This window comes from Coregonus clupeaformis, chromosome 14 (genome assembly GCF_020615455.1).
Source record: "Coregonus clupeaformis isolate EN_2021a chromosome 14, ASM2061545v1, whole genome shotgun sequence".
Classification (NCBI taxonomy): domain Eukaryota; kingdom Metazoa; phylum Chordata; class Actinopteri; order Salmoniformes; family Salmonidae; genus Coregonus; species Coregonus clupeaformis.
This window is the reverse complement of record NC_059205.1, coordinates 25,342,794-25,365,277: the sequence shown is the minus strand read 5'-3', so window position 1 is coordinate 25,365,277 and position 22,484 is coordinate 25,342,794. Positions and strand designations below refer to the sequence as shown.

Here is a 22,484-nt window from a genome sequence, read left to right as displayed (position 1 = left end):
TCGAGTGTCTCACAAGTTTGCATGTCTTTACAGACTCCATTCTTTAACAGAGTTACTTCGCGTCTTGCCGTAGGTTTCCATTTGATTCTCATTCATTTCACTGTAGCTACATTTTCCTTCACTGAAAACACAATGCTCACCCATTAAACCTGTGTGTTTGTGTTCGTCGACATCTCTGCCTATGTATGCTGCAGCCTCTCAAACACCTACAGGGAATCTTGCAGGAGCGCTGAGCACTATGAGCTACAAGCACCTACTGTAGCGCTCAGCAGAGGACGGGTTCAAATGGAGGGGTTTATTGTGAAGTGAGGAGTCAGATTTCAGCCAATCACCAGTCAGAATGGCCCTGACACACAGAGAGGGATCTCGTTCCCCGCTGACATATTTTCTCTAATAGGGCTGGTCATGTGACCAAGGGAGCGAACAGGAGCAGGAGCAGTAGGATTAAAGAGATTCTCCGGTACTTTTGTGTACTTTTTAGCCAGTAGTTCTGAAAGTAGCTCTCACAAGCCAAATGTGGTCCCCGAAAATTGCGTACTACGTCACATATGTGCAGATACTGTCTGTACACCTCGTCATTGCTCTCTCGCTCTGCAATGTGTGCATCTTGCTAGCTGTCACTCAAATGTCGAGGGGCTGAAGCTTATTGGCTAGAACTCTAATTGCTAGAGGTCTGGCCCATGTGGGGGAAAATGTAGGGAAAATGGCGCAGCACAGCTTTCAGATAAACAGTCGCTCTCAAACTAGGTATTTCGTGGCTAATTGAGATAAGACAGTAATTCTGCTCATTGATTATCCATGTATGAACTACACATTGACACATCCAGTCCAAAGCGGTTGGTTTAAAAAAATACTTAAAGTTCAAAGTTTAAGTTCAAAGCCAAAGTTGCAGAGCATGTCTTTAATATCGGCAGGAATTCTATCTTGTATCTGTTGGCAGACCTGCTCTTGTAGCCAGGCAATACAGCACTATGAGCCTAGGGCGATGTGTGTGTGTGTGTGTGCGCGTGTGTGCGTGTGTGTGTGTGTGTCAGCCCAGCCTGTTGACAGCTGTCTGCCATGAATGAAGTTTCTCTGTCTCCTTGTCCCTGTCTGTACCTGTACTCTCTTAACTGAGTGAATATTGACGTTGGCAGGATTAGGAGCTGGGTGCTTTCTGTCAGTGTGGATGAGACTCTCTCTGTAATGGTTAATGTCCTCAATTTGATTTCCTCTCAGTGATAATAAGGATACTTTGGGATAATTGACTTGTTAATAGGAGCGATTCATTGGGATTTATGTATTAAAGATGGCTACAATAAAGGGATTGTGTGAAGGATTAAAATGTAGACCTTCCCAACCTCTCCAGCTGTATTGGTTCCAGCGCTGTGTATGCATAAGACCAGGGCATGAGGACCTAGCCGTAGTGTGTGTGTCTACTTGTGAGTTACAGTAGTAGAAAACCCCAGACAGTGTGTCATAAATCTGCCAGACTCCACCTGCATTCATGGCTGCCTCTTCCTCCCTCCCCCAATCCCTCTCTCCATCCCTCTCTCCCTCCCTCTATCCCTCTTTTACTGTCCCTCTCTCCCGGTCTCTCTTTCTCGATCTCTCCCTCTGTCTGTCTCTTTGTCTATCACACACTCCCTTGTTCTCTCTATACCTACCTCCCTCTGTGTTCTAATCTAGGGGTATTTTGTATGTTTGCCCACTGACAAAGAAATGATCAGTCTATAATTTTAATGGTAGGTTTATTTGAACAGTGAGAGACAGAATAACAACAAAAAAGTAGTATTTGACCCCCTCTCAATCAGAAAGATTTCTGGCTCCCAGGTGTCTTTTATACAGGTAACGAGCTGAGATTAGGAGCACACTCTTAAAGGGAGTGCCCCTAATCTCAGTTTCTTACCTGTATAAAAGACACCTGGGAGCCAGAAATCTTTCTGCAATCAATCAATCAATCAGATTACAAACTCTCCACCATGGCCAAGACCAAAGAGCTCTCCAAGGATGTCAGGGACAAGATTGTAGACCTACACAAGGCTGGAATGGGCTACAAGACCATCGCCAAGCAGCTTGGTGAGAAGGTGACAACAGTTGGTGTGATTATTCGCTAATGGAAGAAACACAAAAGAACTGTCAATCTCCCTCGGCCTGGGGCTTCATGCAAGATCTCACCTCGTGGAGTTGCAATGATCATGAGAATGGTGAGGAATCAGCCCATAACTACACGGGAGGATCTTGTCGATGATCTCAAGGCAGCTGGGACCATAGTCACCAAGAAAACAATTGGTAACACACTACGCCGTGAAGGACTGAAATCCTGCAGCGCCCGCAAGGTCCCCCTGCTCAAGAAAGCACATATACAGGGCCATCTGAAGTTTGCCAATGAACATCTGAATGATTCAGAGGAGAACTGGGTGAAAGTGTTGTGGTCAGATGAGACCAAAATCGAGCTGTTTGGCATCAACTCAACTCGCCGTGTTTGGAGGAGGAGGAATGCTGCCTATGAACCCAAAACACCATCCCCACCGTCAAACATGGAGGTGGAAACATTATGCTTTGGGGGTGTTTTTCTGCTAAGGGGACAGGACAACTTCACTGCATCAAAGGGACGATGGACCTTAATCCCATAGAAAATCTGTGGAGCTGAAGATTCGAGTTGCCAAACGTCAGCCTCGAAACCTTAATGACTTGGAGAAGATCTGCAAAGAGGAGTGGAACAAAATCCCTCCTGAGGTGTGTGCAAACCTGGTGGCCAACTACAAGAAACGTCTGACCTCTGATTGCCAACAAGGGTTTTGCCACCCAAGTACTAAGTCATGTTTTGCAGAGGGGTCAAATACTTAATTCCCTCAATAAAATGCAAATCAATTTATAACATTTTTGACATGCGTTTTTCTGGATTGTTTTGTTGTTATTCTGTCTCTCACTGTTCAAATAAACCTACCATTAAAATTATAGACGGATCATGTCTTTGTCAGCGGGCAAACGTACAAAATCAGCAGGGGATCAAATACTTTTTTTCCCTCACTGTACTTCAGGGGGTCCGCGAAAATACTGTATATATACAAAAAAAGTGGGGGCAAAATATGTTTTTATGAATATCGCTAGCAACAACAGAATAAATGAATGTTTAATTACATACCTACAGTAGAAAAGAGGAAAATATCTTATTTCTAATGTCAACTTTATTTCTCAACTCCTAATATTGAGCAAATTACACTCATTGGAGCTAATTACACTCTCTGGAGTATCTGACAAAGGCTTTGATAAAGCACCTGTGAGTGCAAGTTTCGCTGGCTGATGGTAAGCTTTCTTGACTTAATTAATTTTTGCAAAAACATGACTAACCTCTGTTTAACCAGCTAAACCGACACTATTAGCAAAAATGTGTTTGGAGCTACCTTTCTGTCTAATAGGCTAAATAAATAGAAAAATAAGGTCAAAATAATAAAAAACGATCTACCAAATCTATTGATTTTAAAATGTTGATTACTTCTCCTTACCATTCACCTGATGATAAGACAAGGCGTGAAAATATTTTTGTTTGATAACATATGATTGGGGTCCCTTGGTCGCCGGTTTGCCTGAGTGGCGGTCCCTGGGCAAGAAATAGTTGAAAACCCCTGTTGTATAACCTGTGTCCTATTCCAGACCAATTGCTGTTTGCCACTGAGGGAGCCAGAGATTCCACACAGCTCATGTAGCATGACTCAATGTTAGAGAGAGAGGAGGGAGAGCGTGGTCAGGAGAAAGAGAACTAGGGAGGGAGGGTGAGGGTGATACGAAGGGATTTATTATTAGTGCTGTAAACAACTGGCACCTGTCTCTGTCTTTTGCTCCCCCCCTCTCTCTCTCTCTCTCTCTCTCTCTCTCTCTCTCTCTCTCTCTCTCTCGCTCTCTCTCCCTTTCCTCCCTTACTTGCTCTGTCCATTTCTCTTACACATAAGCCGTGTTAATGTGTAACAGCATTCACTGCCAGACATTCTTATGGGTGTTTGATGCTTTCAGTACTCCTAGGCTTGTATAAAACATGTATTACAGTAACCTTTCACACCTACAGTGGGGAGTTTGTAGGAAGATAGGAATCTCACAGATATTCCAACTAGCTCCAGATTTCGATAACGGCTCACGGGATTCATATGATAGAGAGAAACTCCATATTTGAAGGTTTCCTATTCCTCAGTATGTCATTTGTTCGGCTCAAGGTATTCAGAGGACAATACTGCTGTCCATCTGCCATCGCCCTGAGAAAGAGCAGAACACTTATATATGTGTGTTTTCTAGAGAAGGCATCAGGGTAACATATAGGGTTGAACGTCCGCCTCATGTCCTGTGGGAGAGAGCGCAACATTGTCATCCACTGTATATCATCAGGCTGTGTGTGTGTGTGTGTGTAAAAATTGCCTGAATTGACGCGATAACGATCAATAGAAAGATACGTTTATTACGTTGTGCACCACAGTTTATTTTATTATCCCTTAAATTACAACTACTAGTTTTCCCATTAATAATCACCCATATTGGCAAACTTATTTAACTTAAAACTTCACATTTTTCTAGCATAGGCTACTTATCGTAATGAACAATATCAGCAAAATGCCTGCGATAAGTGATCGGTTTATCGTTTAGGTGAGGTAATGGTCTGAGAACACATGGGGACGTCACAGCTACACCGACACCCTACCCCGCACACGACAGGCACAGATACACACCAGACCAAACACACACATTCATACTGTCACGATCGTCGAAGGGAGTAGACCAAGGCGCAGCGTTGAATGCGAACATTATATTTATTAGAGTGATCACACGATCAAAACAACAGACGAAAACGTGATGTCTCTGGTTACATAAACAACCCAAATAAGAACAAGAAACCACAAACACAAAGTGAAAGACAGACAGTTAAATATGGCTCCCAATCAGAGACAACCAGCTGACACTCGTTGCCTCTGATTGGGAGACACTCAGGCCAACATAGAAATACAAACATAGAATTACACACCCTGGCTCAACATAACAGTGTCCCCAGAGCCAGGGCGTGACACATAAACACACAAGGCATGCACACACACACACACAAACACACACACACACACACACACCACACACACACACACATTTGCCTTTCCCCTCCCTTCGTAGGAGCACACAAAGCAAAGGATGGCAGGAGATCTAGCTTTTTTTTAAATTCTGGAAGTTGGAATGAGAGAGAGAGTCAGACAAAGGGAGAGAAAGAGAGGGCGAGAGAGAGGCGATTGCATTTCCTCAGTGAAACCCAAGTAAAATCAGATCCTTTGCTCCCAACTTCCTTTATTATGAAAATACCCCCGCTCACCCTTTCCTCGCCTCCGCTAGCAACTTCCTGCAGTGTGGGCCTGACACACACACCCACTTACTTACTTGAGGTAGTCCATCGTATCCGATGATGACTTCCACTCCTGCTTGTGGGTTTGCTGATGACAGTATAATCAGATGTGGGATGCACACTGTCTGCCACAGACAGAGCACACAAAGGCCTGTCCTGTTGATGCTGGTGCAGGCATATGTCTTCTCTGTCGATCCTCTGGCATCCGGATGGCATGGCCAAGCCATCTAAGCTTGTGGTGTGTGATGGACGCCTCAATGCTCCTGCAGTTGGTTCTCTGTAGGATCTCTGAGTGTGGAACAGGATCAGATGACCACTGACATAGGACCTCTGTTTTTGGGCTGTTAACAGACAGCCCCATTCTGCTGTATGCTCTCACAGCTGCTGTGAGGGTGGCTTGTAAAGCTTCTGGGGTATGTGCCACAAAAACACGATCATCGGCGTACTGGAGCTCAAGTACGTGTTCAGATTTTAGCTTTGTGGCAGCTTGGAGCCTCCTAATGTTGAAGAGAATCCTGTCCAATCTGAAGTCCAGGGTTTCCCCATTCCCCATTGTCTTTGTGCGGGAGTGTTGTGACACACCGGAGGAAGACTGATGCACACACACACACTCTCGACAACACACACACACCCCCGAGTCTTGGCTAACAGTTGCACACACACCTCCCACTCCACGGCCCTAACACTGCCTTGTGAGTCAAGATATACTCCTGGAAAGATTCCAGTCATGACATTAGCAGTATTACAAGTCCTCATAAAATGGCTGGATTTTCTTTTCAGAGTTGTTTTTCCTCTTTTGTTTGTAATCTGATGCATCCATCACTGACCTTAGCCTCCCTCCCGGCTAGTAAAGGTGTCATGTGGTAGACCAGGGTAATAGGTCTAAGGATGAAAATATTATGTTAGTTAGTCAGTGTTCAGGCCTAGGGCTGTTTTGGGGTAGTTACTGCAGTGTTTCCTGTGTTGTCAGCTCTCTAAGGCTCTATAGGTGTCAGAGGGGGGGTAGAAGGATTACTTTATCCTATCCCAGGTATTCCTTAAAGAGGTGGGGTTTCAAATGTCTCCGGAAGGTGGTGAGTGACCCTGCTGTCCTGGCGTCATGAGGGAGCTTGTTCCACCATTTGGGTGCCAGAGCAGCGAACAGTTTTGACTGGGCTGAGCGGGAACTGTGCTTCCGCAGAGGTAGGGGGGCCAGCAGGCCAGAGGTGGATGAACGCAATGCCCTCGTTTGGGTGTAGGGACTAATCAGAGCATGAAGGTACGGAGGTGCCGTTCCCCTCACAGCTCCGTAGGCAAGCACCATGGTCTTGTAGCAGATGCGAGCTTCAACTGGAAGCCAGTGGAGTGTGCGGAGGAGTGGGGTGAGAGAACTTGGGAAGGTTGAACACCAGATGGGCTGCGGCATTCTGGATGAGTTGTAGGGGTTTAATGGCACAGGCAGGGAGCCCAGTCAACAGCAAGTTGCAGTAATCCAGACGGGAGATGACAAGTGCCTTGATTAGGACCTGTGCCGCTTCCTGTGTAAGGCAGGGTCGTACTCTCCGAATGTTGTAGAGCATGAACCTACAGGATCGGGTCACCGCCTTGATGTTAGCGGAGAACGACAGGGTGTTGTCCAAAGTCACGCCAAGGCTCTTCGCACTCTGGGAGGAGGACACAACGGAGTTGTCAACCGTGATGGCGAGATCATGGAACGGGCAGTCCTTCCCCGGGAGGAAGAGCAGCTCCGTCTTGCCGAGGTTCAGCTTGAGGTGGTGATCCGTCATCCACACTGATATGTCTGCCAGACATGCAGAGATGCGATTCGCCACCTAGTTATCAGAAGGGGGAAAGGAGAAGATTAGTTGTGTGTCGTCTGCGTAGCAATGATAGGAGAGGCCATGTGAGGATATGACAGAGCCAAGTGACTTGAAGTATAGTGAGAATAGGAGAGGGCCTAGAACTGAGCCCTGGGGGACACCAGTGGTGAGAGCACGTGGTGCGGAGACAGATTCTCGCCACGCCACTTGGTAGGAGCGACTGGTCAGGTAGGACGCAATCCAAGAGTGAGCCGCGCCGGAGATCCCCAGCTCGGAGAGGGTGGAGAGGAGGATCTGATGTTTCACAGTATCAAAGGCAGCAGACAGGTCTAGAAGGACAAGAGCAGAGGAGAGAGAGTTAGCTTTAGCAGTGCGGAGAGCCTCCGTGACACAGAGAAGAGCAGTCTCAGTTGAATGACCAGTCTTGAAACCTGACTGGTTTGGATCAAGAAGGTCATTCTGAGAGAGATAGCAAGAGAGTTGGCTAAAGACGGCACGCTCAAGAGTTTTGGAGAGAAAAGAAAGAAGGGATACTGATCTGTAGTTGTTGACATCAGAGGGATCGAGTGTTGGTTTTTTGTGAAGGGGTGCAACTCTCGCTCTCTTGAAGATGGAAGGGACATAGCCAGCGGTCAAGGATGATTTGATGAGCGAGGTGAGGTAAGTGAGAAGGTCACCGGAGATTATCTGGAGAAGAGAGGGGAGAAAGAAGTCAAAGCATATGGTAGGGCAGTGTGAGCAGGACCAGCAGTGTCATTTGACTTAACAAACGAGGATCGGATGTCGTTAACCTTCTTTTCAAAATGGTTGACGAAGTCATCCACAGAGAGGGAGGGGGGGGGGAGCTTCCTAGGGTTAGAGGCAGATGCTTGGAATTTAGAGTGGTAGAAAGTGGCTTTAGCAGTAGAAACAGATGAAGAAAATGTAGAGAGGAGGGAGTGAAAAGATGCCAGGTCCGCAGGGAGTCTAGTTTTCCTCCATTTCCGCTCAGCTGCCCGGAGCCCTGTTCTGTGAGCTCACAATGAGTCATCAAGCCACGGAGGACCGAGGGCTTGGACCGAGGGGAGGACCGAGGACCGAGCCGGCCGGGAGGATAGGGGACATAGAGAGTCAAAGGATGCAGAAAGGGAGGAGAGGAGGGTTGAGGAGGCAGAATAAGGAGATTGGAGGGAGAAGGTTTGAGCAGAGGGAAGAGATGATAGGATGGAAGAGGAGAGAGTAGCGGGAGAGAGAGAGCGAAGGTTGCGACGGCGCATTACCATCTGAGTAGGGGCAGAGTGAGTAGTGTTGGAGGAGAGCGAGAGAGAAAAGGATACGAAGTAGTGGTCGGAGACATGGAGGGGAGTTGCAGTGAGATTAGTAGAAGACCAGCATCTAGTAAAGATGAGGTCAAGCGTATTGCCTGCCTTGTGAGTAGGGGGGGGACGGTGAGAGGGTGAGGTCAAAAGAGGAGAGGAGTGGAAAGAAGGAGGCATAGAGAAATGAGTCAAAGGTAGACGTAGGGAGGTTGAAGTCACCCGGAACTGTGAGGGGTGAGCCATCCTCAGGAAAGGAACTTATCAAGACGTCAAGCTCATTGATGAACTCTCCAAGGGAACCTGGAGGGCGATAAATGACAAGGATGTTAAGCTTGAATGGGCTAGTGACTGTGACAGCATGGAATTCAAATGAGGAGATAGACAGATGGGTCAGGGGAAAAAGAGAGAATGTCCACTTGGGAGAGATGAGGATTCCTGTGCCACCACCCCGCTGACCAGATGCTCTCGGGGTATGCGAGAACACATGGTCAGACGAGGAGAGAGCAGTAGGAGTAGCAGTGTTTTCAGTGGTAATCCATGTTTCCGTCCGCGCCAAGAAGTCGAGGGACTGGAAGGTAGCATAGGCTGAGATTAACTCTGCCTTGTTGGCAGCAGAACGGCAGTTCCAGAGGCTGCCTGAGACCTGGAACTCCACGTTGGTGGTGCGTGCAGGGACCACCAGGTTAGAGAGGCAGCAGCCACGCGGTGTGAGGCATTTGTATAGCCTGTGCGGAGAGGAGAGAACAGGGATAGACAGAGGCATAGTTGACAGGCTACAGAAAATGGCTACAATAATGCAAAGGAGATCGGAATGAAATGAACTAAACATCTGGGAAAGGAGAGAGCGGGGCCTCCCTCACTTACGTTTCACTGAAACACCCAAATATAACTCTCCCAACTTCCACCTCAGAAACTATAATTGTTGTAAACTACAGCGGTTCAATGTTTTCTAGGAATAGACTAACTTAGTTTATTCAGCTGGCTAACTTGGTACAGTATTCTTCCGTGAAAATCGTCCAGGGCACCTAGTCATATGACGCCACAGCCAACTAGCATGCCGGACGCCAACAACACGGTTTAGCACCAATACTCGGCCACAACAAACCACCAGTGTGTCAACACGCCAAGCAGATCATTCGTGTCCGTGTCTAACGTTGTGGGTTAGTCCCGACAGCTTGAGCGAGTCCGTCGTCAACTTATTCAGCCAGTTAGTTAGCTAGAATAGTTAGCATACTAGCTAGCCATTGCGTTCAGACAAAGAAGAAACCCCTCCTCCCACGGCACGAACACACAGAGAGAGCCAAGCTAACGTTAACTAGTCACCCATGTCCCGAATTCCCTTGAACGACTCTGGCTACCAATATGTAAAAACAAAACACAAATGTAGGTTATAACTTACCCCTAGCAGCTACTGTTAGCTAGCCAAGTGCAAAGCTAGCCACTGAATTGACTCAGCCAGTTCGCGTCTGTTCGCTAGGTCGTTCCAGCCATTGTTTAGTAGCTATCCAGGTAGCAACAAGCTAGCTAAATTTCAAGCACAGTAGCCACTTACTACCTAACGTAAACGCTTCAGACAATGAGGTTAGAAACAGCTGTATGGTAGGCATTATTGTATGTAATTATTGTAGGCAGCCAGCTGGCGTAATTACAGGCACTCTCAGGCGTGAAACAACTATCCACAGTTGCAAATAGTTACCAGTAGCTACCCGCTAGCTAGTCCAGGTAGTGGGTTAGCTAGCTTCGTGCTGCACCGGGCTCAGCCGAATACAATACTAACCTACAATAATTACATACAACAACCCACGATAACTACCTACAATACCTAACTACAATCTAAATACATAGTTTAAGCTTTACTCGACAAAGCCCAAACTATGTATATAAGCCATATAAGCCAAGCTTACCTCACGCCAGAGAGAGACACAACCTCACCCGACGACGACGACTATGACTGACGTGATTGTCCCACCTAGCTATCTTAAGGTCAATGCACTAACTGTAAGTCGCTCTGGATAAGATTGTCTGCTAATTGACTAAAATGTTTTAAAAAATCTAAAGGCCATAATATGGAGTGTTTGCCTGTACTGACTTGTGTTAGAGCTGAAAACAAGTACACAGAGCGAGAGAGTTAGTTAGTTTACACACTCAAAGAGGCGGTGAGAAGAGAGAGAGTGTGTGTGTGTACGCATGTGTATGTGCGTTTGTGCGTACGTCTGTCTGTCTGTCTGTGTGTGTTACTTGTTGCTTGTGTTCTCTGACCTTCTCTTTGTATGGATCAAGTGTGTTGCTATGGCACCAGCTAGGCTATCATCCCCAGAGACGAGCTAGGAGGTGAATGGCAGAATTGTCAACATCCCAGAGAGAGAGAAAGAAAGAAGGGGAGAAAGAGAGAGGGAAAGGGGGTAAACGGGAGACTCCCAGGGGCCCTGTCTGTGAGCCAAGTCCACTTTTAGTCAGGGGATCAGAAACTCTGTTGAAACTGAAACTGTATAGGGCCTAGGCCTATATTTTCTGTTGAAAACTCTGGTGTAACTCGATACATTTCTCCCATACATACAGATCTAACTGTCGGTATGCTGAATAACAGTCAGTGTCATTGAAAGCCCCATTCCATACAAAGGGCAACATTATTTTCTGCACATCTATCACTCCAGTGTTAATACGAAATTGTAATTATTTTGCACTATGGCCTATTTATTGCCTTACCTCCATAACTTACTACATTTGCACACACTGTATATAGATTTTCTATTGTGTTATTGACTGTACGTTTTGTTTATTCCATATGTAACTCTGTGTTGTTGTTGTTTTTATTGCACTGCTTTGCTTTATCTTGGCCAGGTCGCAGTTGTAAATGAGAACTTGTTCTCAACTGGCTTACCTGGTTAACTAAAGGTTAAATTAATATTTTTATTTTTATTATTCACACAGAACTTAGTCAAATGTCTACTGAATGTATGTCTTGGAGCTGTATTGGGGAAGTGTGTGTGTATATATAGTATGTGTGTGTGTGTGTATATATACAGTATTTGTGTGTGTGTGTGTGTGTGTGTGTGTGTGTGTTGCGTATATGTGGGAGACACTTGTGACCAGCCGATAGCTGTTTACATGGTCATGTATCCCCAGCTCATACGTCAATACGTCAGACACATATCGGACCCCTATCCTGGACCTTCGAGTATGGAGTGGGATTTCAGTGTGTATGCGTGTGAAGTGAGTTTCGAGCACAGCTGCTGCAGACCCTCCACCGTTCGGTGTGGGACCCCCATATACCACATCTGGACCTGCATCTGTTCCTGTCCTTCTTTCTGTCTCTCCTCTCTTGGTCTATCTCTCTCTTTCTCTCTTTTTTCTCTATCTCCTTTTCTCTCTCTCGGTCTCGCTCTCTTTCTCTCTCTCTCTTTTCCCACTCTCTCGCTAGAACATACCATGTAATTACACACTCTAGTGGTAAAACACCTGCATTACCAGCCCTGCATGGCTGAGGACACAGGGAAACACAAAGGTCACACTGACTACATATCCTCCACTCTGTGTGGTTTTACTAACTACTAGCTTCTGTTGAAGAAACTCTGGTGTGGTAATACAGTAGCCTGCTGTCACCACCACTCAACTCAACAAAGTGGTTCAGAGGTGAAGAACCGTCATAGGCATTTAAAGGGGCAATCTGCATTTGAGATTGGTTACGTTTCTCCAGCCCCAACCCTCAGCTATTTACCAAATCAGTGACGGGGTGGCAGCTTTGTTATTGTTTGAACAGCAGATTGCCCCTTTAAGGGTACTAGACAGGAAAGAGGGATGTCTGTGGTTACCATGGGACCCCAGGGGGCACCCAGGTACAAGTAGGCACCTGCCAGGTCCCGGGGGAGAATGGCACTGTGCCAGAGACGGAGGTGTGTTCTCATTATCAATTGCATACCTGCATAATGTATATCACCTGCTGCAATACATGTATCACCTCTGATTTCACCAGACATTGACTGTATATTATAAACCGGGTAGTTTGGGTCCTGGATGCTGATTGGCTGAAAGCTGTGGTATATCACTGGTATGACAAAACATTACTTTTTACTGTTCTAATTATGTTGGTAACCAGTTTATAATAGCAATAAGGCACCTTGGGGGTTTTGTAGTACAGTATATGTCTAATATACCACGGCTAATGGCTGTATCCAGGCACTCCGCGTTGCGTCAAGCTTAAGAACAGCCCTTAGCTGTGGTATATTGGCCATATACCACACCTCCTCTGGCCTTATTGCTTAATTATATAATGTCCTTGGTAGGGGTGTGGTGGCCATGAAATTTTGTCAGCCGGTGATTGGTCAAGCAAATAACTGCTGGTCTCACAGTAATTGACCGTTAATTAACATAAACACATTTAGCTACTCTTGGTTTCCATGCATAGCCTACAAGCCACTGATGCAGACCTTTGCAACATCTACATTTTAACAAATCTAATAAATCCATTTAATATAGCCTACACCATCACAATAAATCAATTATTTATTTTAGACAGGTCTAAAAAAACATGATATAAAGAAAATGTAGTCTATTTCAGAAGAACAGAATAGCATACTCTGAGTTGTCTTTATGTTAGGCCCTGATCAACATGATCAAGACAAATGAGATGATTGTGGACTACAGGAAAAAGAAGAGGACCGAGCACGCCCCCATTCTCATCGACGGGGCTGTAGTGGAGCAGGTTGAGAGCTTCAAGTTCCTTGGTGTCCACATCACCAACAAACTAACATGGTCCAAGCACACCAAGAGAGTCGTGAAGAGGACACGACAAAACCTATTTCCCCTAAGGAGACTGAAAAGATTTGGCATGGTCCTCAGATCCTCAAAAGGTTCTACAGCTGCACCATCGAGAGCATCCTGACTGGTTGCATCACTGCCAGGTATGGCAACTGCTCGGCCTCCGACCGCAAGGCACTACAGAGGGTAGTGCGTATGGCCCAGTACATCACTGGAGCCAAGCTTCCTGCCATCCAGGACCTCTATACCAGGCAGTGTCAGAGGAAGGCACTAAAAAGGGTCAAAGACTCCAGCCACCCTAGTCATAGACTGTTCACTCTGCTACCGCACGGCAAGCGGTACCGGAGCGCCAAGTCTAGGTCCAAGAGGCTTCTAAACAGCTTCTACCCCCAAGCCATACGACTCCTGAACATCTAATCAAATGGCTACCCAGACTATTTGCATTGCCCCCTCCACCCCTCTTTTACGCTGCTGCTACTCTCCGTTTATTATCTATGCATAGCCACTTTAAAAACTCTACCTACATGTACATATTACCTCAATTACCTCAACTAACCGGTGCCCCCGCACATTGACTCGGTACCGGTACCCCATGTATATAGCCTTGCTATTGTTATTTTACTGCTGCTCTTTAATTATTTGTTACTTTTATTTCTTCTCTTTTTTTAGGTATTCTTTCTTAAAACTGCATTGTTGGTTAAGGGCTTGTAATTAAGCATTTCACGGTAAGGTCTACACTTACATTTACATTACATTTTAGTCATTTAGCAGACGCTCTTATCCAGAGCGATTTACAGGAGCAATTAGGGTTAAGTGCCCCACCCAAAAAAATCCATGCCTTTTTTTGGTAATTTATACAATTAAATAAATGGAAATATCACATTTACATAGCATTCAGACCCTTTACTCAGTACTTTGTTGAAGACCCTTTGGCAGTGATTACAGCCTCGAGTCTTCTTGGGTATGACGCTACAAGCTTGGCACACCTGTATTTGGGGAGTTTCTCCCATTCTTCTCTTCAGATCCTCTCAAGCTCTGTTAGCTTGGATGGGGAGCGTCGCTGCACAGCTATTTTCAGGTCTCTCCAGAGATGTTCAATTGTTTCTCATGGTCCGAGAGTCCTTTAGGTGCCATTTGGCAAACTCCAAGTGGGCTGTCATGTGCCTTTTACTGAGGAGTGGCTTCCATCTGGCCACTCTACCATAAAGGCCTGATTGGTGGAGTGCTGCGGAGATGGTTGTCCTTCTGGGAGGTTCTCCCATCTCCACAGAGGAACTCTGGAGCTCTGTCACAGTGACCATCGGGTTCTAGGTCACCTCCCAGACCAAGGCTCTTCTCCCACGATTGCTCAGTTTGGCCGGGCGGCCAGTCTTGGTGGTTCCAAACTTCTTCCATTTAAAAATGATGGGAGGCGACTGTGTTCTTGGGGACCTTCAATGCTGCAGACATTTTGACAGGTGTGTGCCTTTCCAAATCATGTCCAATCAATTGAACTTACCACAGGTGGACTCCAGTGAAGTTGTAGAAACATCTCAAGGATGATCAATGCAAACAGGATGCACTTTCAAGTCTTATAGCAAAGGGGTCTGAATACTTATGTAAATAAGGTATATAAAAAAAAAAAACACAATTTTCTAAAAACCTCTTTTCACTTTGTCATTAGGGGTTATTGTGTGTAGATTGATGAGGTAAACAAATGATTTAATCAATTTTAGAATAAGGCTGTAAAGTAACAAAATGTGGAAAAAGTCAAGGGGTCTGAATACTTTCCGAATGCACTGTATATAGACAATTGTGTGCCTTTCCAAATCATGTCCAATCAATTGAATTTACCATAGGTGGACTCCAGTCAAGTTGTAGAAACATCTCAAGGATGATCAATGGAAACAGGATGCACCTGAGCTCAATTATGTATTTGTGTTTCTGTTCTAAAGGTAACTGTAAAGAGGATATTATATTGTACCTGCCCAAACACAGCCCTCCCTGTCCCCCTGGGCACAAACACACACATACACACACTCAACTCTTTTCGAATCCTCTGCCGCTGAGTGTGTGTTGCTGCCAATGCGTAAAGAGAGGCCTGGTGTACCAAGCCAAGTATAGTTTCAGTGAGTGAGAGTGTGTGTGTGCGTCTATATTGATGTGCCGCTCTGCGTGCCAATGGAGTGGCTTCACCCCTCATCTCATTAATCATACAGTGTCACTAGGCTGACAAGGAGAGTGTGAGAAGGTCTTCTGCTAAGCAGGAGAGTGAGTGCGTGTGACAGTGAGAGGATGCATCCCAAATGGTGCACTATTCCCTATGTAGTGCACTGCACTACTTTTGACCAGAGCCAGAGTAGTGTGTTAAATAGGGTGCCATTTGGGACATAACCAGAGTGTGAGAGTATCTGCTTAGGAGGCCAGTACTGTATACCAATGAGAGCCATTGATCTGCTGGCCTGGCCTGTCAATGGGGAGCTGGCTACAACATCTACTACAACATCCACTAGACTTCTATGGTCATTCAGCAGACACTTCACCTCCACAGCTAAGAGGGTTATGTTCATTATGAGAACTGCCTGCCATTCACACTTTCTCTCATTCACTTACATTCATTAATTTGGCACAGACCTTCCTTGATGTTGAAACATGGACGAATGACAGGCATGTAACTCTGGCCTTGTGTTATTTTTCCAGGCAACTGTTTCTTATCGAATATCGATCTTTTCTCATGGTTATGTGGCAATGCAAGGAAGTAATTATTTTCTGTGTTTGGCAGTAAGTGTGTGCGTGCACGTGTGTGTGTGTATATATAACGGTGTACTTGCTACTACTTTCCCTCTCGCTGCTCTCTGATAAAGAGATTAGATAGAGAGCCATGGTGCTTAGCTCTCTATTCCAGCTCTTATAGTAAATCAAACGAATAGAGAGTTCTAGTGGTGCCTTCAGAGCGTAGCCAGCCAGCTCCCAGTGCAGCTCTTAAATCAGGCCTGGCCAGCCAGAGTTATGACTCTCTACAGGTTGACCCAGTGTGTATGCAGAGCAGGGCATTGTGTGGTACTGAGCTGTACGTGGTACCAAGAGAAGTTGGCGCAACCTCAAGAAACCTGCTGAGCTCTCTATCTCTACTTAAAAGTTCAAAGCTTTCGTGCTCTATACTTCCTACCTCTCTCTATCATTTTCTCTCTCTCTCTCTCTCTCTCTCTCTCTCTCTCTCTCTCTCTCTCTCTCTCTCTCTCTCTCTCTCTCTCTCTCTCTGTCTATCACTCTCTTTACTCTCACTCGTTTATACATTTTTATTAGGATCCTCATTAGCCAACGCCAATGGCGACAGCTAGTCTTACTGTGGTCCAACACATAAAGAAAAAGTTATTACAGACAGAAGACTTTACAATTTACATTCATTCTCTGTCTCTGTTCCCTTTCTCTCTCCCTCTCTCTCTATCTCTCCCTCTATGAGCCAGAGAATATCTAGTAGTTTCAATTGAGGTTACACTGCAAAGAACAGTAACCTAAAATTACTTAAGTCCTCAGATCAGGCCTGTGTGGATTACATTTTATTAAGCTTTTGTATTTGAAAAAGCTGCTCTTCATGAATTTGTAGACAGTCAGACACAGTTGGTGGTGTGTTGTCTGAGAGCTATCCCACGATGGCCTGCTCCTGCTGCTGGACCACACCTGCCTGCCTTTCAACAGCCCATCCTCCCCATTGTCACGCTTCCACAGGAAAGGGATCAAATACCCTCACTGCTAGACACATACCGTCCCTGTTAAACCCTGTTTGTGTGTGTGTGTGTGTGTGTGTGTGTTTTTTTTTTTTTTTTTTTTTTTGTGTGTGTGTGTGTGTGTGTGTGAGAGAGAGAGAGAGAGAGAGAGAGAGAGAGAGAGAGAGAGAGAGAGAGAGAGAGAGAGAGAGAGAGAGAGAGAGAGAGAGAGAGAGAGAGAGAGAGAGAGAGAGAGAGAGAGAGAGAGAGAGAGAGAGAGAGAGAGAGAGAAGGAGAGAAACAGGGATAGATAAAGAGAGCGCGACTGCTGAAGAAATACGTAGGGAGAGAGTGTAACGAGGTCAGAAGCGCACTGTTGTTTAGATAGGTCTTTATGTGGAAAATGTGAAAGTGTTTTGAAGGTGGAGAGGCGTGGAGAGCGGTGGAAAGGGGCTGGGCTAAAGGAGTGGTAGTGATAGTGCTGATAAAGGTTATTGTGTCCTGGCAACTGTGCCACCCTGGGACTGCTCTGACCCAAAATGGAGCTCGCTCTCTGTTTCTCTGTCTCGCTCACACTTTCTCTTGTTTTTCTCTTTCCACTTCTTTCTATTTTTAACTATAGTCTCCCTCTCTATTTCTGTATTTCTTTCCTCCAGCAGTCTGTCTGCCCTACCATACAGTGTCCTATTACTTTAATCTTATTTGTCTGTGATAAACTTTGTGCAATAAACATAATGTGCCAACATTCTCCCCCTCTCTTCAAGCCTCTCAAAACCCTTCCTATCTTCTGTAAACTCTGTCATCTGCATTGTGATCTGTAGTTAGTTATTGTAGGGGCAGGTTCTTTACTGTTAATCTGAGTTGTGATCTGTACTGCAGTTATTGTACGGGTAGACTAATTTACCTCTTTACTGTTCTCCAGGGAGAGAGAGATAGGTAATCAACTAATCTGTGGTCTCAGGCCAGGCCAGGCTGTGGAGTAAATACACTGAGAAAATACTGGTCTTTCCACACAAGCCCACTGCTTGGCTATTGTTAGAGGAAATATTTCAGCAAATAATTGTTCAGCCTGTGCTTTGACACTGCGATTAAAACCAAGGAGTTTAATCAGATTTTCTAAACTGATCTTAATTTCTCTCAGATCAACATTCATAGGCCAGAGCCCTTGATCAGGATAATTGCTCTAATCAGTGTCCGTTATGACCTAATTAACCTAATAGCTTTTACTGTTTATGGTGTGAATAACTGTTTTATATCATGTTCATAGAGATGGAAATGCAATTTTAAGTTTCATGCCATCATTAGAATGCAAAGTGTTTCCAAACAGTAAAGTCCAAAGAAGGGCAACTTCTTCATTCCTCCATTATTGATGTATGTTAATTTTTACTTCCTGTAATCATGTGACCTATGACCTCTGTGTTCCAGCCCAACATTGGTCGTCTGGGGATCCCCCATGGACCCTCGGCTGAGAAGGTGGCTGTGGTTGCTGTGGACGACTGTGACATCGCCATGGCAGTTCGCTTTGGCAACCAGATCGGCAATTACTCCTGTGCTGCCCAGGGCACCCAGACCGGACAGAAAAAGTGAGTGTCTCTCTGTTTCTCTCTCTCTGTTTTTTGTTCACTCTCTTCTCTCTTTCTCTGTCTCCCTCTCCCCCTCTGTCTTCAAGTTCTTTCCACTACCTTTAGTGAGACTAATGCGTGTTAGACTAATAGGAGTCAGTGTTGTAACTGCAGGACTGATGTTCAATCACCTTCATTACACCAGATTACCTTGCCTTTCTCTCTCTTAATCTCTCAGGATTGACATGCTCTCAATGGTCAGACAAATCTCTCAGACATAGCCTCTTACACAGCCTAACATGGCTTAACCTTTACAATCCTATCTCCCAGACGTTTACTACTGCAACTAATTGTTTCTGTATCTGAAACCAAGAGCCTTTTCAAATTAGGGACGTTAGGCAAGGCAGCAAGCTAGAACACATTTAGGAAAAGAAGAAAAACCCATCAAAGGAACGGGGTAATGAGGCTGCATTCTTTTAGAACCAGTCGCTCCACTATGATAGGCTCAGAGCTGTTCTACAGTAAATTATGTGGCTCCGTTTGACTCTGAGGTCGACACTCGGGCTTTTAGGTTAGGTCTTTTACGAAAAGGAGTGAAAGTTACGACGCACACACGTCTATCTGTTTACCTGTCTGTCGGTCAGACCTCACCCTAGCTGCTTTTCCTGAAGTGAGAGGCAACAATCGTTATAAAGGACCGGCCCAAAATAGCGTACATTGTGTGACACCCGTTCGACACATACTTTGTGGGACACCACACAAGTTCAAGTTCATGTGCCATTTTTAGACCATATGACGTTGGACTTATTCAAATTGATCATATGTTTTACATTATGCGTTGGTATTGCGTCACAATAAGTCACATTAAACCCTGGCCGTTTGATGTTTAGAAGTATAGAGGCTTGTGTGTAAGCTAAGCGGCTTCTTTAGCCTGCTGTTTGCTGCCTGCTAAGTCTTCTGGGCTGCTGTAGTGTTAGAGGATGAGGAATGAATCAAGCTAGCTAGCTGTGTAACAGTGGCTTTGTCCTTTCAGTCAACAAGAGATGTGACAAATAACCTTTTGAAGGGAAACCATGCTACTCACACCACCAGTAGCCTGGAGTACCCTGTAGTCCCCTTTAGAACCCTTAAGAACCTTGGAGGAACACTTTGGAGTCTGTCACAGGCACTGTGCAGTGAAACGTTGGTCCTGTCATTGCATTCATTTTTTAGAAAGGGAGTTCAATAAAGTTTGTGGCTTTCATTTTCACTTCAGTCCATTACCCATCAGTTGGCACTTTGTTCACTTTTGTTGGTGCATCTTTAGCTTCTAATCCTATGGGGACTGGGGTGCCATTTTGGATCCAGAACCATTAGAGGAACTCTCTGAGCTTCAAGTGCCATTTTGGCTCCATTCTGACCCAGTTTCCTTTACTCTCCCCTGCAGATCATTGGACCTGACAGGACCGCTGCTGCTGGGTGGTGTTCCCAACCTGCCCGAGGACTTCCCTGTGAGGAACAGAGACTTTGTGGGCTGCATGAGGAACCTGAGCATCGACAGCAAACCCACGGACATGGCCAGCTTCATCGCTAACAACGGAACCACTGCAGGTAACAACCTTTGTTTGTTCGGTCGTTGTTCGTAGTTTGTTTGTCCGTCCGTCTGTCAATCTATCCATCCAGACCATTCATTCATTCATTCATTCATCCATCTATTAATTAATTCATAGATGCATATATTATTTTCATTTTTACTCAGGTTAGCTGTGTTGTTTGTTTACTGCTACTGATTGACATCTATTATGACCCATGTAGGTTGTCCTGCCAAGAGGAACTTCTGTACTAAGGATTTGTGTCAGAACGGAGGAGTGTGTGTCAACAAGTGGAACACCTACAGCTGTGACTGTCCTCTGGGCAACGGGGGAAAAACCTGCGAACAAGGTGAGGGTGTGTGTGTAGCCAATGTGAAATGGCTAGCTAGTTAGCGGTGCACGCTAGTAGTGTTCAATCGGCGACGTCAATTGCTCTGAGATCTAGAAGTAGTTGATTCGGCCACGGCTTTTATGGAGCGATAGGTAACAATGCTTTGTGGGTGACTGTTGTCAATGTGTTCAGAGGGTCCCTGGTTCGAGCCCAGGTTGGGGCAAGGAGAGGGACGGAAGCAATACTGTTACATGCGTATGTGTGTGTTTCAAAATGGCATAAGGACTGCAGCTGTGCATGTTACAGCGAGGGTCCCTCATATTGAATATCTGGGTCAACATCTGTATGCGTCAGTGTGAGCAGGACTCTGTTGTTTGTGTTACAGTTGATTACATAAGGAAGTGAGGAAGGACACTGGAGTTAATGTGGCTTAGCTTCCTGTGAAGGAAGTGTCTTTTCAGATAGCGATCAAGCAGGGTGTGCGTGTGCGTGTGTGTGTGTGAAGGAAGTGTATCTGCGGATAGAGGTCCAACAGGAACCTGAGGTGACTGGTCATTACTGACTCATACACGTGCTATGTAGCAGTTAGATGTTACTATGATAGTGAAACTTAGAACATAGCCCAAAGAGCTATTTCACTAATGAGACAAAGACCAATTCTGACTCACATATCATTGTCAGGATCAAGGGACGGGAACACACGCAGACCCTGTGGTTGCCCCATTGTTGTTGAGCCAGAGTGTTTACATGGAGCAGACCACAGAGCTCCTGTAGTGTATATACAGTATCAGTCATAGCAGTCCTATATACTCCCGTGCTGATGGACAGGTGTGGGTGTGTGATAGACAGATATATGATGTGTGAGTCAGTGTGTGGTTACACTGTTACAGCTTGCCCTGTTTTGATCCTGACTGTTCTGTCGCTCATATCCCTCACTAGGGATGGATGGATGGATGGATGGGATGTGGTGTGGATGGATGGGTGGGATGTGGTGTGGATGGATGGGTGTGGTGTGGTGTGTGTGTCTAACATACCTAATGATAGGGCTGTATGCTTGTATGAGGTTTACTGGTTTTGTGGTCAGGTCTTGTGTAAGGCCAGGAGCGGGGTACTGAAATGGTGTGTGTGTGTTCCGCTGAAAGGGTTAAACTAAGTGACTCACTCTGTGCCTGTCCTGTCTTGCACACAGAGCAATCTAACGCCAAGTCATCAAGGGAAGCTGTAGTGTGCGACTGTGTGTGTGCCTGTGTGTCAGCATTATGTCATAAAGCAATGTCTTTGTTTGGGAAACTATCCAAGGCCAGGGCAATAAAACCAGAACACTTGCCAAATATATTGTTATTTTTACCTGAGTGAAATGAATGCTACACTATGACTATGAGTAATAGTCCTACTGAGTTATAAAACAGTAAGAGGATGGCTTTGATTTACCCTCTTCGGTCTGCTTCCAAACAATTATAAAACACACACACATTGATATTTGATCAAATATCTCCACCTAGTCTGGGCTGGTTGGCTGGATGAGCTAGCTGTGTAGTGGTGCCAGGCAGCAGATAGAGTATATGTAGTTGGACGTAGGAACAGAAGTAACACGGAGGGTTTGGCTGCGCCACTGCTTGTTGACAAGCTGTGTAGAAAGTAGAAACCATAGACGTTATATCATGGGTACAGACAGCACGGGAACCATAGATATCATATTACTTTTAGAGCGGCAAGGGACACCATAGACATATCAGTGGTACTGTAGAGGCGCAGTAGAGAAATATGACGAGATTAGTCGATTTGTAATTCAGGATTTCCCAGATAGTTGCACATCAACAGCTGACCTGTGAGTGTGTTTAGGTTAGTGTGAAGGTTTCGTGTGAGCTGGTGGTTGTCCTCCGCTCTCCACTGTCTTATGAACTGTATCTCGAAGGAATCCAACTCCAAACTATTGTTCTTTATGCATCATTTACATCCTTTGACTCTTTCCAGGCACTGCAAATGAGCAATGTATCATGTGAAAAAAAAGTTAGAGAGACCGAGAGGGCGGCGGTTCAGGAGCTAGTCCCCAGCATCTTCTGAGTGTGTGTTTTGTCAGGTGTGTGTGTGTGTGTCCTCTGTGCATCAGTAGAAATATGTGCCCT

General features: G+C 45.5%; 1 protein-coding gene across 3 annotated transcripts in view; it reads left to right on the top strand.

The window, feature by feature from the left end:
- Positions 1-22,484, top strand: part of LOC121581258 (cadherin EGF LAG seven-pass G-type receptor 1-like) — a 133,167-nt gene that overhangs the window by 82,670 nt on the left and 28,013 nt on the right. For all 3 annotated transcript variants that reach the window (XM_045224758.1, XM_041896765.2, XM_045224757.1), the window contains exons 8-10: positions 18,320-18,477; positions 19,883-20,046; positions 20,251-20,376. In XM_045224758.1, coding sequence (XP_045080693.1) covers positions 18,320-18,477; positions 19,883-20,046; positions 20,251-20,376 — 448 coding nt within the window. The remainder of the gene's footprint in view (positions 1-18,319; positions 18,478-19,882; positions 20,047-20,250; positions 20,377-22,484) is intronic.